We start from the raw sequence: 19,466 nt of genomic DNA on the forward strand, positions 1-19,466 counted from the left end.
ATTTATTTATCTACACATAGGACTTTAGTGCTTATCATGTAAAAATACTATCTCATACACAGGTCTGAAGACAAACTAACAATGTTCCTTTTCTAACAACACTTCTAGTTCTGATTTCCACAGTTGGAAATTTTGTGTGTCACTAATTTTTAGGATTGCACCAATGTCTGTAAATGGTCAAGACCTCTGTCTTTTTAGGAGACAGATCTGATTCAAGTCCTGGTTCAAGCCCCTACTAGGGAAGAAGTGGCTAGACCACAGACAAGTTACTTCACATATCTGATCCTCATTCCTCAAATCTGTATTTGACAGGAACCCTGGCCTCATAGTGTTGCTGAGGAGTCAATCCACACAGTTTAACACAGTCCTCAGCACGTAGAATAACTTGATAAATACCAGTTCCTGCTAATATTCTAATTGTCATTTAATGTTATCCAAAAGCCTGTTTTTAGTCATGTGATTCTTCATTGACTCATCATTTATCCTTGCCAATTTTCATTCCACCTTCTTCTAGGTATGAAAAAACTTCTGATAATTTCCTGTGTATAATACTTAATACAAGAAAGCTACTTAGAGGCAAAATAGTGAATGATGTTAAATACTACAGAAAGATTGGCAAACTTTACACCAGAAAAAATCTGGCCTACTGATTTCTGAGAGGCATCCTAAGGTAACAGATTGGTTTTTAGTTATAGTCTCAGAAATCCGACTTTGATAGAAGGAAGCAGAACATTTTTCAAAGGTGGAGTCATGGCAATGAAGTTCACAGGATATATTAATAATACCAATACAGCATTGGGAAAACGGGATAACCACATCTAGACTAGGGAAATTAGACCCTTTTCTTATACCACTCACAAAAATTAACTCAAACTGGATTAGAGATGTAAATGGAAGACTCACAAGAATAAAACTACTAGAAGAAAACACAGGGAAGATGCTCCTTGACAACAAACATTTGGATATGACAAAAAAAAAAATCACAAATAGTGCCAGCAACAATAGTAAAATTAAACAAGTAGGACTAAATTAAACTAAAAAGCTTCTCAACAGCCAAGAAACAATCAGCAAAAAAAGGAAACCTACAGAATGGAAGAAAATATTTGCAAACGATCTATAAGGAGTTAATATTCAAAATATATAAGGAACTCCTACAACTCAATAGCAAAAAAAAATTTGATTAAAAACTGGATAAAGGACTTGAATAGACATTTTCTAAAGAAGACATACAAATGATGAAGTACATGAAAAGATGCTCAACATCACTAATCATTAGGGAAATGCAAGTTGAAAGAGAGCACCTCATACTTGTTGGAATGGCTATTATCAAAAAAGTCAAGAAATAATAAATGTTGGCAAGGTTGTGGAGGAAGAGGAACCCTTGTTAACTGTTGGTGGGAATATAAACGGGCATAGCCCCTGTGAAAATAGAATGGAGGTTCCTGGGGACCTGATGTACAGCATGGTACACCTAACCTATTAAAACATCATAGCTTAGCCTAGTCTATTTTAAATAGGCTCAGAACACTTACAGTTGGGCAAAGTCATCTAACACAAAGCCTATTTTATAATAAAGTTTTGGTGATCTCATGTAATTTACTGAATACTCTACTGAAAGGGAAAAACAGAATGGTTGTATGGTACAGGATGATTCTAAGTATATCGGTTCTTTGCCCTCATGATTGTTTGGCTGTCTGGCTGGGAGCTGTGGCTGACACTGCCCAGAGAATCATAAGGGTACGGTATACATGTAATGAGCGTTGGGTATTATATAAGACCAATGAATCATTGACCTCTACTCTGAAACCAATGATACATTATATGTTAATTAACTGAATTTAAATTAAAAAAAATAAGTAAATAAAAAAAAGTATGGTACACATATCACTAGCCCAGAAAAGATCAAAATTCAAAGTATAGTTTCTCCTGAATGCTTATCATTTCTGCACAATCATGAAGCAGAAAAACTGTAAGTTAAACCATCATAAGTCAGGGACTGCCTATATATATATATATAAATTATATATAATATAGATTCTATATAACCTATATTAAATATCTTACATTAAAAGTTGTAAGTAAGTGAATATCAAATGGTTTGGCAGTGACCTTTAGCTAATTAATTTATTAATACTTACCAAGCTACTATTTTATAATGTGAACATTTTTTTTTCAAAGATTTATTTACTTATTGAAGGGGGGGTGGGAAAGAGCAGAGGGAGAGAATCTTCAAGCAGGCCCCCTGCTGAGTGCAGAGCAGGACGTGGGGCTTGATCTCAACACCCATGAGATCATGACCTGAGCTGAAACCAAGAGACTGACGCTTAACTGACTGAGCCACCCAGGCACCCCACATGAACACATTTCTTAAGAACAAACGGTACAAAGGTTTTTGTATGTAAGATTTTGCAAAAGACATTTTTAAGTAAATGCAATTCACTAGAAGCTTGGGATAAAACTAAATAAATTACAGATATGAATGTGCTTTGCAAACTGCATAATAAGCTAAAGTGTCACATTGATAATTAATAACATGAATGTGATACGCAAATTAGTGTTAAATTTTCACTTCCCACAGAATGGAGTTGCGACTCCATTGTACTGAAGAGCAAAGCTGGTGGGAGCACCTGAAAATCTACCCCCATAGCTTACCTTTATTATGTTTGCCTTTGGCAGCCCACACACTCTTCTCCAGCCCACAGTGAGATGAGCACAACTTTTGCAAGCCTGTAAGAGTGAACAAAAGAGTAAGAAAAATTTTGCTTAGGAACTCAGTAGACCAGAAAGAGAATAGAAAATTATCATGCAAAAAGAGCTTTTCATGTTGACTATAGCTGCTGTAAGACTGCTATCTGGTATAGGTCAAATTCGTTATAAAGAAATGCGTAGGAAGACACAAGTTTTCAGTAAATTGCATTAGAAACTAAGCAGGTGGGTAGGTCTATGTGCTGTTATGCAAGCTGTTTTAGCTGTCAACTTTGAAAAAGTTTAGAATGGCTAGATTTTCCAATTACTTTTTTCCCTGGGTAATACCCTCTTCTAATACCCTGCCCTCTCAAACTCAAAAGCTGTATCTTTCTCTTTGTTCACTCCCTGCTTTTCTGTGCAACCATATTAAACCCACCAGAATTCCCTGAATATGACCTCTACTTCTTTGCCTCTGGAATTTTGGTCAATCTTTTCTCTGTGCCTAAAATGCCTTCTCTACCCACAAGATCAATGGAAAGTCTGCTCCTCTTTTGAAAGAAGATTCAGCTCCAAGGCTACCTTGACAGTCACCGTTCTAAGTGACACCTCCATTTAGAAATAATCATTCCCTTTAAATCATTCCCTTTAGACAAGCCTTCCTCCAGAAATGTTTCTAAGCCTCAAAATATACCTAATAAAATATAGTGGATAGTATATACTCAGAAACAGGAAAAATAATAACTACCTTGGAATATTGTTGTAAACATTCAAGTTTGTGTATGTAAAGTAGCATTTCTAATGTTAAGTTCTGGCCTAGGTCCCAGTTCATAGTAAGTGGTAGCAATCAACGCTTCTTATGCTTATAATTATAGTAATTCCTTCATCTTTATCTGTATGCCTCCTTCATTAGACAATTGATTCTTTGAAGGTAGAATTCATTTGAATTCATTCCTTTATCCCTCTCTCCATTCCCAGTTAACTAATGTTTTTCACAGTGCCTTGTACTTAGTAAGCTTTTTTTCAATAAAAATTGCCTAAGCTTATTCAATTAATATGTAGGTGTGATGTCACGATTTATAATAAAGAATATATATTTGGTCTTTGTCTTGTTTCTGGCACAGAGCTCCTAAAATCCTTGGAGTTTCCTAAGCGATGAGAGCATATAATTATCTTTTGTTATGTTAATGAGATGACTTTTGGAAAGCACCTAAGGAGGGGGGCTAGTTGCCAGGGCAGCCAACCAGATGACCAGAGTTGGAACTTCCAGTCCTATCCCCTGACCTCTGGGGAGGAGAGAGGCTAGAGACTGAATTCAATCACTAATGGCCAATGATTTCATCAATCATTCCTATATAACAAAGCCTCCATAAAATCCCAAAAAGATGGAGTTCAGAGCACTTCGGGGTTGGTGAATACTTGGAGATTTGGTGAGAGTGGCACACCTGAGAGGACATGGAAGCTCCGTTCTCCTTCTCACATCCCTTGCCTTATGCATCTCTTCCACCTGGCTGTTCCTGAGATATATCCTTTTTTTTAATCAACTGGTGATCTGGTAAGTAAAATGTTTGAGTTCTGTGGGCCTCTCCAGCAAATTAAGTGAACCCAAAGAAGGAAGGGATTGTGGGAATCTGTGATTTATAGCCAGTTAATAAGAAGTACAGGTAACAACCTAAACTTGCTACTAGCATCTGAAGTTCAAGGAGGGCATTGCTGGAAGGTCAAATTTGTAGCTAGTCCACCAGAAGCACAGGTGATAACCTGGACTTATGACTGGTATCTGGAGTTGAGTGGAGGGGAGGGGAGTCTTACAGGACTGAGCCCATAACCTATGGAATCCAAGGCTATCTCCAGGTAGATAGAGTCATAATTCAGTTGAATTTTAAGACACTTAACTGGTATTCTAAGAACTGCTTGTTGGTGTGGGGATTCCTCCTCACACTAGAATTGGTAGCAAAACCTATTTACTAGGTAATTCCACACTTTAGTAGCATGTCAACTAAATAAAATTGGTTTCACACAATAACAGAAATAAAACAATTCTGTAGTTTGTCCTTTATTTTGATTCTGAAGTTTGAATATTCTTATAAGGGCATGGGCTTGAGAAATTTAATGATCACCAGGTAAACATGTAATAGAGTCTATTTTATAATCCTAGAGTTTGTTTTATAATAGTGGAGTATATTTTATACTATGCTGTAACAAAATGCCTTTAAATATCAGTTTATGGATCATAAACTGAAAGGGACTTGAGGACTATTTAATCTAACCCTATTTATTTCACAGATGAGCCAAATGAGATCCAGTGTGTGTTATTGTGGGTTTGGTAGGAGATACGGGCTTGGTAGGAGATATTCTAAGATATGCTTGAAAGTCACAGAGCTGAGACTTAAGCCCAGGTTTCTTACCTAGCAGTTATGTAGAAGGCTCTTTAGGTTTTCCAGTTGTGATATGAATATGATAAATGTGCTATTATTATTAAAAAAACAGATAAAATTATTTTGGGGAGAAAAAGACTGGAATTTTTTTTCAGAACGGCCATAATAATTTTAAACTAAATATCTTCAGTTAAATCTTCAAGATTTAAGCTGAATTTGAAAAGTATAAAGAATTTGGATAGACAAAGGAGATTACAAGGTTAATTCAAGTGTGAGAAATAATGAGTGAAAGTATGAAACTAGAATAGCAAAGGCTTTATTAGAGGCCTATTTGTGGAACTCAGACCAACAAATGCAGAGAATTACATAAGGAAGCCAAGAAACATGTAATCCTTGCAATCCTTGCAGTTTTGTTGACCAATCATGCAATGGTCAACAAAACTGAAACGTCTTGTCTTTTTCACTAAATCATTAACTGCATCTGAAGGATACTGAAGAGAGGCCCTAATTATTGAAAGCAAGTTTAGGAAGACCCATCTGGCAATTATGTATAGAAGATTATGTATAGATCCCCAAAGATCATCTGGGAATTCTTTTTTTTTTTTTAAGACTTTATTTGTTTATTTGTCAGAGAGAGAGAGCACAAGCAGAGGGAGCAGAAGAGAGAGAGAGGGAGAAGCAGGCTCTCTGCTGAGCAGGGAGCCCGATGCGGGGCTTGATCCCAGGACCTGAGCTGAAAGCAGATGCTTAACCAACTGAGCCACCCGGGCATTCCGACATCTGGGATTTCTTAAAGGGTTGAAATTCCAATCAAGATTGTAGCAGTAGAGACTCAAATACATGAGTCAACATTGCAAAAGAAACATCAGAAAACCACAATTGGATGGCGAATTGGATAAAAGGGAGAGACAGAAATAAAATAATAGTTCCTGTTAATATTTCAAGTTCCAGAGACCCGACACATGTTTTCTATTGACCAAGCGGGGAGGAGGGTCAGGTACGTATGAGGTAGGATAGGATTAGTTTCAGACATACTAACTTTGGGTTGAATCTGGGATGATTCAGTATGTGGGTTCCTAAGCCTGAGGGAGAGATAGGAACAGGAGACATAGACTGAGATGCTATGCACATAAAGATGAAGCCTGAACCTATATAAGAAGTAAACTCTTGGGAAAGAAAAATAGAAAAAGAAAAAAAGGCACAGGGGGACCAAGACAGACTCCTGGCCAATGATCACAGCTGGTTTCAGAAGAAAGGAAACCAATGAGGAAGTGAAGAGCCATAAGTGGAGTATTTGGAAAAAAACAAAGCAAAACAAAACAAAGAGCTGAAAATATATAGTGTTGATCTTGGAAGAACTCTTTATTCTAAATATAGTTGGAAAGTTTGTCTACTATGTCTATGTTTATCAATTTCAAAAAATTAGTTTCTGTGTCAGTATGTATATCTGGCCAAATGTTTCCAATCTTGTGTGAAAAATTACAGAAAGTTTAGTAAAGAATGATGAAAGAAGAAACCACATTAGACTAATTCATCCTCAGAAACACAAAAACGAATTAAAATATTTCATTAAAATTTTGCTTTTTAAGTATTTTCAGACTACTTCTAAATATTAGAAATCAAACTTGCTATTGCTGTGAAACCCCTCTCTTATGAAGATTTATAACTAAGGCAAAAATTCGGCTTGTAGCCTGACTCAGTGTTAAAGTCTACACTAATCTGGTTAAATAACCTAAATACAGTGACAAATCTGGACACCAATGTCATCAGAGGAGCTACATATAATCTTGAAATGGAGGGCAGCCAATGTCAGAAGTCGCTGAAATGCAAAAGCTGAGATTCATCAATGTTATTTTCAAACCACTCATTGATTCAATGAATACCGATCTCTAAATCAGAATGAATTATACACTATAAATGCTCAGGTAACTTAACCTACAGTTGTTTTTCTTGATTAGGATCAAAGTTGTTAGTATGATTTTTTTTTTCTTTTCAAAGAAATAATGCTCATTTGTTCGTTAGTTCAGAATGAAAGTGAGTCATAACTGACTAAGTGGATAATCTTGGGAAGTTCCCTTTTCCTTAATTTCTGTCTCTGTAAGATGAGGGGATGTTAGTGGATGATCTGAAGTCTCTATTCTCTTATTAAAAAAAAGTAGTTTCTAAATGATTGAACTGGGGTGATAATATGTTCCTTATCAAACCTTCTGCAACCTGATTTTTCACATAGTTGTAATATAGATATGGAGTAGGTATGGGAGATGTAATATGATCTAGGTAAAGCACTGAATTTAATCATCAGATTAAAGTGAAATTGGATCAACCCACGTGGCACATCACCAGGCTGCTAGGAAGAGACAGCCATAGGGTTTCTCTTTTATGGGGCCAAATAAGTGTTATTTCTGAGCACATTCTCTGACTACCATCCAACAAAATTAAAAATTAATTATAAAAGTTTTTAGAAATCCAATATTAACAACCGAATGAGAGGAAATCAAGACACACTTTAAGTTGCAGTCATTCCTTAACATATTTAAGGAGATTGTTCTTGAAAAAGAGTGTGAAAACTTAGGAACAATTAAAGAGTACAAATTAAAAAAAAAATGCCTTCAGATTGCCAACGATTTTTTTCTAAAAACAGTGATAATAGCCAGGGCTGGCAACGTGTAGAGAAATGGGTGCTGCCATATAATGTTGATAGGACTTTAACCTGGCAAGTCCCATTTGGGAGGGGGGGCAGTTTGGCAGTAACTTAAAAACCAAAAATACACATACACTTTAATGGAACAATTCTACTTCTGAGAATCTCACCTCCTGAAACACACATACAAAGCCCAAATACAGATGCACAGTGATGTTTACTGCCATATTGTATATAAAGTTGGAAAAAAATCATAAAATACAACTATATGTCAATATTTTACAATCCTATGAAGGAGCCATTAAAATGAACAAGGTGAGGGTGCCTGGTTGGCTCAGTTGGTAGAGCATGTGACTCTTGATCTTGGGGTTGTGAGTTCAAGCCCCATGTTGGGTGTAGAGATTACTTAAAAATAAAATCTTAAAAAAATTAATGAGGTGGATCTACATGTACTGATATGGAAAGATATTATTCTATATTCTTAAGTGAAAAATTAAATTTCAAAAACTATTATACTGTGACTTCCCTAGGTGTAACCCACCCTTATAATATGTATTTACCTATACTATATAAATTAGCAAGACCATAGAGTAATGTATACATTAAGATGTAATAGTAGTCACCTGTGGGGAGTGGCTTTGGGAGGTAATGGAGAAATTTACATTTCATTATTATAAAATTTTATAATAGTCTGCAGTTTGAGAAAATTAATTTCAAATAATAGAATAGCTTAACATGAATTTAATAAGTAAAAATGTTAATGCTGCATTATTGTTCCTTTTTGGTGACTTTTATATTACATATGAGTCCTTCACACTAAAGCATTATATAAACATTAATCTACACTGGCTATTGCTACATGTACTTAAGCATACTATTTAAAAATAGTTTAATAGTTTGGGGCGCCTGGCTGGCTCAGTCAGTAGAGCATGCAACTCTTAATCTCGGGGTCCTGAGTTCAAGCCCCACATTGGGTGTGAAGCCTACTTAAAATAAAAATAAATAAATAGATAGATAGATAGATAGATAAATATTAAAAGTGATAAATTTAAGTCACTTAAAAAAATCCTTAATGGAAATCCTGCTCTATTTTAAAAGCAAACTGTGCTCGCTTCGGCAGCACATATACTAAAAATATTCTAAAAGCAAACTTAAAATATAAAAAAAATTAAAAATTATGTAAATACTAAAGGATATTAATCCTCACAGGTAGTCAAAGAAATCAAGAATATGGCATTGTATTATCAAAGCTAAAATGGATAATGATATTTGTGAGAGTTTGATCACAAGGCACTTTTATATATTGCTGGTGGCAACAATTTTTCTTATGGTTTTATAATTCATTTATATATATACACATATATATATGGCTACGTAAAAGCTGAAAGTAAATATTTTAGAGTATTAAAAATGCTAATCTCAAATAACATTTTAGACTTGTTATTTTCTTCTCTGAAATTTAAATACATTTCAGCAGTTGGAATTCACTATCTATGTTACTTCTGTAGTGAGACAAATATAAAAAGAATGTGGAAGTAGTATTTAAAGACCTTAGCTTATTCATTGGAATAATCAGAGGTATTCTGACTTTTGTCATTTTTTTTTTTTTAGTGAATTCTTGTACATTAGCCACTTCTATATGAACGGGCCTTTCTCTTCACTTCTCTAAAGGTTAAAGTAACCTCCAGTTCATGTATAAGGAATTATGTGAGACAGATACCACATGACGATTGGCGTTTTGGCTGGATCTTGGCAGGTGCCTTCATAGCCTTTGCCCAGTACCTGATTCAGGGCTGAATCACCAGTCTCTTCCCCACTTGGAAATTTTTGATATTAATCATTCTCTACCACCTCTAACCATACAAATTCTTCTAACAGATGCAGGGTTATTTCTTTCATAGGGCTTAAAAATGAGAAGAAAATGAAGCAGAGGGGCGAATCAGAGGGGAAGACGAACCATGAGAGACTACGGACTCTGAGAAACAAACTGAGGGTTTTGGAGGGGATGGGGTGGGGGGATGGGTTAGCCTGGTGATGGGTATTAAGGAGGGCACAGATTGCATGGAGCACTGGGTGTTGTATGCAAACAATGAATCATGGAACACTACATCAAAAACTAATGATGTAATGTATGGTGATTAACATGACATAATAAAATAAAATTAAAAAAATGAGATGAAAAGGCAAAGGTCTATCTCGATCTCAACTTCTTTTCCTTCAAGACTATATCATTGGGGAAAAAAATAAAACAGTGTATGGTCTGTGGTAAGGGTTTAAGGCTCTGTACAACTATGGGGGCATAAGCATCTCTGGCCTGAATTCTTTATTCATGTCTAAAACACACACACACACACACACACACACACACACACACACACACCCCTCTAGCGTGGCATCACAGGCTGATACCATGACAGAGCCAAAAGAGATACTAGATCTTGTCATCAAGCAGTTTTAGAATCATGATCCTTGGAGCATTTGGGTTCTGTGTAGCTTCTCAAGGAAACCTAGGAAGGTGAGAGGATGTTCAGAGAGTAGAAAACTGAGTCACCGTAGCTCTGGTTTAAATAAAATCTTTACTTCACTTTCATTTCTCATACAGCCCAGGTGCAGCCACTTTAAAAATACCTCAACCACTGATCAAGTCCATTTTACTCATTTAATAGGTTAGGAAGCAAGTGTCCCAGAAAGTTCAATTACTTAACCAAGGTTATAAGCCTATGCCAGAGATAGGATATATAGATTTTTAATTCCAAATGGAAATTGGAAAGCTAATGACAGTGGTAATTCTCTGTAATTCTGAATTTTCCATGGGGTTGCTATAGCTTATGAAACTCACATTATGAAGAGGCATTAAGAAAATGGAGAGGTAACCAGGCAACAATAGCGTCATTTTTGTAACAGTGTGAGTGATATTATGCAGGCATAGGTTGCTTCTGCTTCAACTGAGCTGATGCATATATGGGAGAAGACAGGTTGAGCATCTGCTGGGAAATAGGATAGACCTTCTTCTACACACCTGTTCTGCAGAAGAATATCTATAATGAAAGCTCCAGCAGCTTGCTCTTATGTGACTGCCAAAATCTGAACAAGTAATACCCCCTGGCCACATCATAACATAAGGCAGAGTTGGATCTGTGCTATGGCTCTAAAAAAAGTGAAGTTTAGTTGGAAAATTACATGAGTAGAATTATATGGAATCTTGTGTTTTATTCCCTCTTCCCTGGGCTTTAGTTTTCCTAATCTGTAATGAGGGGAATGAGATTGATCTCTAAAATAATTTTCAATGCTTACATGCTCAGTTATGTTAGTTGGGGTATTCTTTTTGTTTGCTTTTAAAATCAGGTTCAATGTCAAGAGGGAAAAAGCTAAAAGGAGGAAAAATATTAGCAACTGTCTTAGACACATGTTGTCAAGCATTTGTATTACTTTTTAAGAATACAGTCTCAGACAAGCTATAACATGACCATGAATATTATTTAAAGGGATGCTTTTGAATAGAATAGGAAATATATGAAACAATTTATTTTTAAATATGAGATGGGTGTGTGTACATATCACATCAATTCCATGTGTACACCTGAACAGTTAAACCACAACTAAAGGAAAAAACGTGCCAATGTGTAGACTTCTCTCCTTCAAATTCATAACAATAACCTTAAATGGGTCCTTAATGTTGACCAGCAGTCAATGTATTTCCCTGGTCATCTTATTTTTCTACTCACCCAGACGACTATTTCATATTTTATTCCCTCACTTCAAATTCTGTCTTCTAACACCCACCTCCTCCCCACTCTTCACTCTCAGCTGATAATTTCGCTTCCTATTTCTCTGAGATTGAAGCAATCTGCAGAAAACTTCCACAGCTCCCACCCACATACTGGCATCTGTACCATATATTCTGACTTCCTGCCTGATACTCTACATAAACTGTACTCCCAGCTAAGCCCATCCCCTCTACTTATACACCAGCTTCTGTCCTCTCCACCTGCTGCAGCCCGATAATTCCTCCATCTCTCTCCTTACAGAACAAGTCCAGCCGCCCATCACCATGCAAGCATTAATCCTTAAAAAAATTGGAAAGAAGAAGGAAAAAAAAAGCAACCTCTTTGGATCCAGTTCTTCTGATGTTTCCCACCCCCCTCAATTTATTTGTTCCCTTTTGCTCCAAAATTCCACAAAAGTACAGTCAATAGTCACATTTCTAATTCCTCTTCTTAAATCTTCCAAAAGTTTTGTGGTTTCTTTTGTTTTTCTCCATATCTCCACTAAGACTTGTACTAAAGTCACCCATGTTCTCTTTACTGCCAAAATCAACAGTGGATTCTTAGTCTTCATCTTATTTGCTACTTTAGGGACTTTTGACATAATTGCTTATGCTCTTCTCCTAGATAGACTATCTTCACTTGGCTTCCAGGGTGGTACAGGTTGACTCTTCAATCTTACTAGATGCTCCTTCTTAATCTCTGTTGTGTCTTCCTCTCACGTCTTGAACTTCTAACTTTGGAAAGGTCTGTGACTCAATCTTTGGACCCTTCTCTTCCTTATCATTTTTTTCTTCCTCTCTTGTCTTTTTTCCCTACCCTTGGTGATCTAACCTGTTTCATGGTTTTAAGTTTATCTGTATGCTCATACCTCCTAAATGCATATCTCCCATCCAGATATCTCTCTCTAACTCCAGGCATTTATATCACATCTGTCTTCTTTACATATCTATTTGGTCTGAAAGAATCATGTCCAAACTCAACATTCTTAAATCAATGTTCTGATATTTGTTCCCAGAGCCAACTCAAGCATAGTCTTCCCATCTCATTTGATGGGGAAAACATTAGAGGCCAAAATTTTAATACCTGTCTTTCATAACCCCCATTCAATCCACTTTCAAAGTTTATCCAGAACCTATCCATATCTTCTCACCCTCTACCCTGCTGTGAGTCTCTTAAGTGTTCTCTCTACTGACCAGCATGAAGGTAGGTTTGGGGTTGAGAGTGAGTAGACATGAGGCAGAGGAATTTAAAATGATATCCAGCTAATATGATTCTTCTACTTGAAACCCTTCATTTGGTAAACTCCCATTTCACTAAGAGTAAAAACCTAAGTCTTTACAATTATTATATGACAATAAGCCCAACAAGGCATGACATAATCTTGTCTGCCATTGCAGATATAAAAACACATGTATTTAGGGAATAGCTTTTCCACTTCCGTCTTTAAATGAATCTTTAAGAATTTAAAAAATTAAGAGTTCATCACTGCACAAATGCTTACAAGATAAACACCTGATTATCCTTGTAAGGGAACTATAGGGCATATATAATTTGATTATGAGTTTGTGCTATAGCTCTCTTGTCGTACCCTGCACTCTTTAAAATGCTGCTTTCAGTTCACATTTTTTCAGTGCCCTTGATTCTTGTGGTTCCCCCCCCCCGTTAGTAGTGTGTTCATTTACTTTCCTTCCTAATTTTATTATTTGCATATCTAATTCTATAAATGTTTTATAAACATATTACCTCTCTTTTGGTAATACAATACTGATAGTCTTTAAAGGATTTTTTTATATTGTTATCAACAATAAATGTCAGCTGTTTAAAGAAAAAAAATCCTGGATTAATGGCAGGAAGGAGCTGAATTCTCCTTTTCATTTGTTCTCTGTTTTTGTTAATAGTCTGCATTATAAAATGGCATATTAAGAAAAATAGTCCCATGTGGAGCGACTTCAGCAGACTTCAGTGGGGACTTCAGTAGAGTAGACTTCACTCCTGGCCTTTCTTCCTTTGGGGAAAAAACCTAGCTTATCAGGATTATGTGATTTGCAAGTTTGGAAAAACTTTCTTCTTTCTTCTCCATTTCAGTTCTGTTCCCCTTTTTTCTGCTACAAAATAAAGGGTCTGACACTATGGGGGTCAAGTTTCCCAGCTGTGTCACTTAGTTGATGGGCTGGTCTCAAATTCACAAGAAGAGGAAATTCAGAAGCTCATTTGGCCTCACATCAAAGTCCCATTTTCTTAGCTTTCATCAATTATACAGCTGACCTTTTGATATCCATCTGTCAGTCTCTATTGCTCTATTTCTCAATTGGTTCAGAATTCAAGCAGTGGGGAGGGAAGTGTTACCTACAGAGTCCATCAAAATCCCAACATATTCATAATGACTCAGATACTAGTTTCTAAGTGTCCCATTTTTGCATGTATAGTCTGAAGGGAGGAGGGTGTAGTGGAAAGAATGGTAACTCTGGTGTCAGATAATCTTGGTTTCTAATGTCAGATGTATTACTGTGTAACCCTGAGTCAAGTTATTTAACATATCTCAGACTCTTCCCTGATCTATACAATAGCATGAATAAGGACTTCATTGCATTGTTGTAGAGTTAAAAGAAATAGTATACATGGAGTGCCTAAAAGGAAACCTGGTATAGATGCATACTCAGAATTATTGTCTTCCCTTTATATCAATAATCCATTGACTAAATAATTGAAATCAAATCAGAAATAATGATATTTATCAGAAGTCAGGAGAAAATTATTTCCAGACTATGAAGTTGAGTGGTAGGAAGAGCATTTTGGAAAAAAAATGGCCAGTCTTTTATTTTGAACGGAAAGCAAAATAAATTTTCTTCTTGCAAAACTGAAGTAGACTAGTGAAGAAAAAAAAGGCACCAGTAAATCTGTCCAAAATTTCTATAGTAGCTGATGTGGGTGGAATAAGAGGACCCTTGATTCATCCAGCCCACTGCCTGTGTTCTGCATAATTACAAGTTTTTATGGCTTCTGCAAGGATTTTGTTGATCATTATATGACAACAAACCCATAAATATCTGTCTGTGTTAGAACAGTGACACTCACTGGTTATTTCTGATATTGACAGAAGTATTTCCTACTAAAAAACATCCCCTTTTAAAGCAAAATTTAAAATGATCCTCATAGATGTCAACAAGGTAAGCCAACAAGGAGATAGCCAAGGGTATCTACAGCTATCAGAAGGGAATACTGAAATCATTAAAAATACTGAATATGACAAAGAAATTCACATACATACACACATGGAAAAGTCGAGGCAACTGGGGATATTTGGTCAGAAGAAGAGAGGGCATAAGCAGCCAGTGATTGCTATCTTTAAATTATAGGAAGTAATATTATAAATTAACTCTGCAATTATAACTTATAAATATTTGGACCAACATAATTTTAAGAGTTATGCAATATGGACAGAGCTTCCTTGGTTGTGGCTCCTTGCCTCTAGAGATACCCAAATATATTTGAACAGTTATTAACTGTGGTAGCCCTAGAGAGGATTCGTGAATAATAGGAATTCTAGATGATCTTTAAAAGCATTCCAGCTTCCAGTTCATGTTACTCAGTACAAATCCACATTTATATGACTTGTAAGCTAATAATATTTTTTTTGTAGTAAAATCTGGCTCCTTTGCTCATATGTAAATTGTGAAACCTGTTTTAATTGTTAAGGCCCTATTGATTTCAGAAATTGGAGGGCTTGCCAAATCAGTGTCTTTGCTATTTTTCATCAGTGATAATTATGCACTGCAATGAAATATAATAGAAGCATCTATGACTTTTTATAAGTTTATCTATCCATTTATTTATTGATTTAGTAATCTCTACACCCAATGTGGGGCTCAAACTCATAATCCCAAGATCAAGAGTCTCATGCTCTTCTGACTGAGTCAGCCAGGCCTCCTGCATCTACAACTTTTTATTTTTGGGATGATTTTCTGTTACCTAACACAGAAACAGTAAGAATGACTGACCCTTTTTCTTCTCTTACCTCCTAACCCCAGTAAACACTTCAGTCTCATGGTACATTAATCTCAGGCTTACGGAGGAAGGCAATCTCTGTGAGTAACTGGTAGGACTTTACCCTGAGAGCACATTACAACTGTCTCTCCCTCTTAGACTAACCAAAAACAAACAAAAAAACAAAACAAAACAAAAAAAACAACAAAAAAACCCAAACATGATTTGAATTTCAATGATTTAAATATGTTGCTTAATATTAGTCACTCCTCCATTAAAAGCAAGGGTCAATTAATCTAGAGCCAGAACCAGCCCGGCATCTCATGTAGACGTTTTCTCATTTATTTTAGAGATGCTTACATTCAGGGACTCATAAAGAAACTGCTTACTTGCCTAAGGCAGAAGAGTTTCAATAAACTCATTCATGTAATAAGAGCTTATTTTCCTTAGGTACCAAAAACATTTTTATGTATAAATCAGTGCACATAAGACCAGTTACCAACACAAGAAAAAAAAAACAAAAACAAAAACCTTGCTACCCACCATCACTTTATTACAGAGAATATTAAAACGATTCATTTTCTTTTCTTTATTAAACACACGCACATATTTAGGCAAGAAACAGCATTGGAAGCACATTTAAGTAGCTGTTTTTACCATCCGCTTTCCTTTTAACATTGGAGTATGCTTATCACAAGAGAATTTCCAGGCTAATAAATAAAAAGACAATCATCTAGAGAAAGTCGGCTCTGTTGATTGAGAGGAGGAGAAACAATCCCAAGAAGAACATAGAGGGTGGAAGCATAGGTGAAGGTGGGAAAAGGGAGGAATTTGGCTCAAAGTATCCCCTGGGCACTATTTTCTCAGAGTCATTTCCAAACAATAACACCTGCAAGAACAAAACCCAGAGATATGGTGAAGGTAGCTTTGAAAATTTCAACCTGATCTGGTATCTAATGGAAATAGGAGTTGATCTATTTCACATCTACATTTTTTATAGAATTACATATCTTTTAAATGACTTTTTAAAGAAATATCAGTAACTTTTTTTTGTTATATGCCTTTAAGTGTGATAAAATACATTTAAAGACTTTTACTGGTCTTACTATTCTCTAATAATTTCTTGGCTTAAATGAGTTTTATTATTGCTAAGGGAAAAACAAAGGCTTTATTACAAGGGGGTTATAAAAAAATGTGTTGGAGAAATGACAGAAGTGGCAGGCTGTCAACTGGTGAGATCTACACCCCTTGCCTCAGATATATTTCTGTCTCTTAAAGATATGCAAAGAAAAAAAGGCATGAGTTATTTTTCAGTTTTTAAAACTTTCAGAGGAGAATTAGAAATCAAACTGTTAAGTCATAGTCATTCTATTTCAGGAAGGGGCAAAAGCATTGTGTAGGTGGTGAAGTCAGAGAATTAGGTAGATTTCAGTTCTGTCAGTTTTGTTGTGTGACCCTGGGACAGCGCTTACTCTACCATGCCTTCTGTTTCCCCACTTGGAGAGAAGTGATGATCGTTAAAATAACAATAATAATGACAACGAGAATAGTGCTTTTGTGAGGATTCAGTGCGCCCCCGTGTTATATAAAGCACCAGCACAGTGGCTGTTGGACATGAATCCTGAAAAACATAGGGGCTGCAGAAAACCTCAATGTTCTCCATCAGTTTTATAAATTCAATGTGGAAACTGTGATCAGAGTACTGATCATACTTTCAGCACAGGTCAGCTTCTGACCCCCAAGAAAAGATTATAAACCGTAACTTCTAAAACTGTGGATAACAGTCCTTTAAAAACATTTTATTTCCACAGAGCCCACTTTCCACTCCTGTTTTTTCAATTTCTTTCTTTTTGGAGGGGGGAGGGGCCAGGGAGAGAGTGCAAGAGAATCTTAAGCAGGCTCCCCACACAAGGCGTGGAGTGCTACATGAAGCCCGATCCCACAACCCTGAGACATGACCTGAGCTGAAATCAAGTCAGCCGCTTAACTGACTGAGCCACTCAGGTGCCCCTTAATTTGTACCCACGCCCTCCAACTCTCCAAAATGTGCCATCTTCCTGGGGCTTCCTTCAACAACCACACAGAGACTCTCCCATTAAATGCAATCACAAATGTTGGCAACATACGGTAGCAAGAATATTTAGGTGGGGAAAAAAGGGGGATATTTAGGTGAATAATGTGAAAATCCCAGCTTTCTCACTTGAGTGGGTTATTTAAGAATCTTTAAATTCTACCTGAATATATTTCCGTAACACAACCTCTAACCCCCCACCCTGGATTTCTTTTATTACAAAGTAAAAGAGTGAAAAACAAGAACAGAAACAACAGCAAAAAAATAAATGGAATCCTTGGACCTGCTCTACACTGAAGCTGGTTCCACCAAAACAACAACCTCCCCCCAGATAAACAAACAAACAAACAAACAAAAACAAAACCAGAAACTACAGAGACATAGATAGCATCGTTTTCCAGCAATGTAAAACCTAGGTCCAGTTACTGGGAACAACTGAGCCAAGAAGTGGGGGCGGAGCGGGGGGGGGAGGCATTCCAATGATAGAATGGCAGAATGAGTTTCAGAGCAATATCATCAGTCATTTTTATTTTTCTATTTAAAAGGTAGGTATTATCATGAATTGCTACAACCAATCATGCTTCATGTTCAGGGTTCTGGGAGAGAGCCCCACTTTCCCTGAGCACTTTGCCTCCTCCTATCTGTAGGAAAATGCCTTGCGAGCAAGTATGAGAGAGAGGATGCTTTTGCATGGGCAACTAACAGTTTCTGCCATAACTACTCAGTTGTTTCTGCCCTAACCAATGAACTTGAACCACAAAGGCATCTATTTAAAAACTGCTTGCAAATGTATTTAAAGGAGGAATAAATTCCTCTCCGGTGAACACCCTTTTTGATAAAATTTGGAACAAACTTTCACCTCCTTTATTATCTTACATAAAGGAATATATATGTTACCAAATTTATGGTCATTATAACATTTAAGAAAGCTTTAAAACTGAATATCTAGTGAAAAGTCATGCAATAATTCAAAAGCAACTCACTCTTGGAACCCATAGTCCCATTTCATAATATGGGTTACTGGGGATAAGTTTGCTTATTGACATGAGTCAAGAAATGTTGTGTGATAATATAAGGGCTATAAAGATGGTTGACTTCATTCTTGCTCTTTAAGATAAGTCTTCTTTTTTTTCTTACAAGTGTTGGTGCCAAAGGTTGTGGAATTTAATGAATATAAAATAGCTCACACTTCTGAGGTAAACCATGGTAAGCCCCACAATAAATTTTAAAGCAGGATTTATTTTAACTTAAGGTACATGATTGGGCTTTGGGGATTTTCTTAATCTCTTAAATTATATTCAGGACTTTTGTGTTTGAGTATATATGCATTTGCTTCTGGGGAGTTGATCCATAATTTTCATCAGGTTCTCAAAAGGGCTGGGGACCCCTAATGATTTCAAGCTACTGCTTTCAATTGCTTATCAGCAAAATGCCGATGGACACATTTCCTCTGATCACTGTAAAATAAATCATAGCTGGACCAAACTGACCTTGAAAATACCTCTATGTATTTATATATAGTTTTGATTTCTATATATTGTATAGTTACCTACACAATAATTCTTTAGCACAATGAGATTTGAGAAGCACTGAGTAGCATCAAGGCAAGGACAATATATAAAGATGCTTTGATTTCCAAACATTTTTTGCACATAAAATAAATATTATTTCCCTGGTAATGATGAATAGAAGGGAGCACATTTATACTCTTGAGTTTTTAAATCAGTCATACTATGACTTCTAAGGCATTTGCAGTTTAGCATAACTTCCAGAATCTCCATGTCACTTCAGTAAGGTCATGCAGAAAGTTCTAAATACCCTGCATACCATTCACAGACCACGGGGTTCTCGGAATACTTCCTGAGGTCTACTTATATTTCCACCTCCTTTTCATCCTTATATTGTATGTATAAGCACAAAATCAAAGCATAGATTTTCCT

The 19,466-nt window shown here is 36.2% G+C and overlaps 1 protein-coding gene across 1 annotated transcript in view; it reads right to left on the reverse strand.

The window, feature by feature from the left end:
* The window catches only part of ANO3 (anoctamin 3), a 440,613-nt gene that overhangs the window by 300,296 nt on the left and 120,851 nt on the right, over nt 1–19,466 (reverse strand). Inside the window, exon 2 of the mRNA XM_025879336.2 lies at nt 2,653–2,727. Within this exon, the coding sequence (XP_025735121.1) occupies nt 2,653–2,727 (75 nt within the window). The remainder of the gene's footprint in view (nt 1–2,652; nt 2,728–19,466) is intronic.

The sequence above is a fragment of the Callorhinus ursinus genome, unplaced genomic scaffold (genome assembly GCF_003265705.2).
Source record: "Callorhinus ursinus isolate GAN/ISIS: 27379988/994484 unplaced genomic scaffold, GSC_fseal_2.0 scaffold21, whole genome shotgun sequence".
NCBI lineage: Eukaryota > Metazoa > Chordata > Mammalia > Carnivora > Otariidae > Callorhinus > Callorhinus ursinus.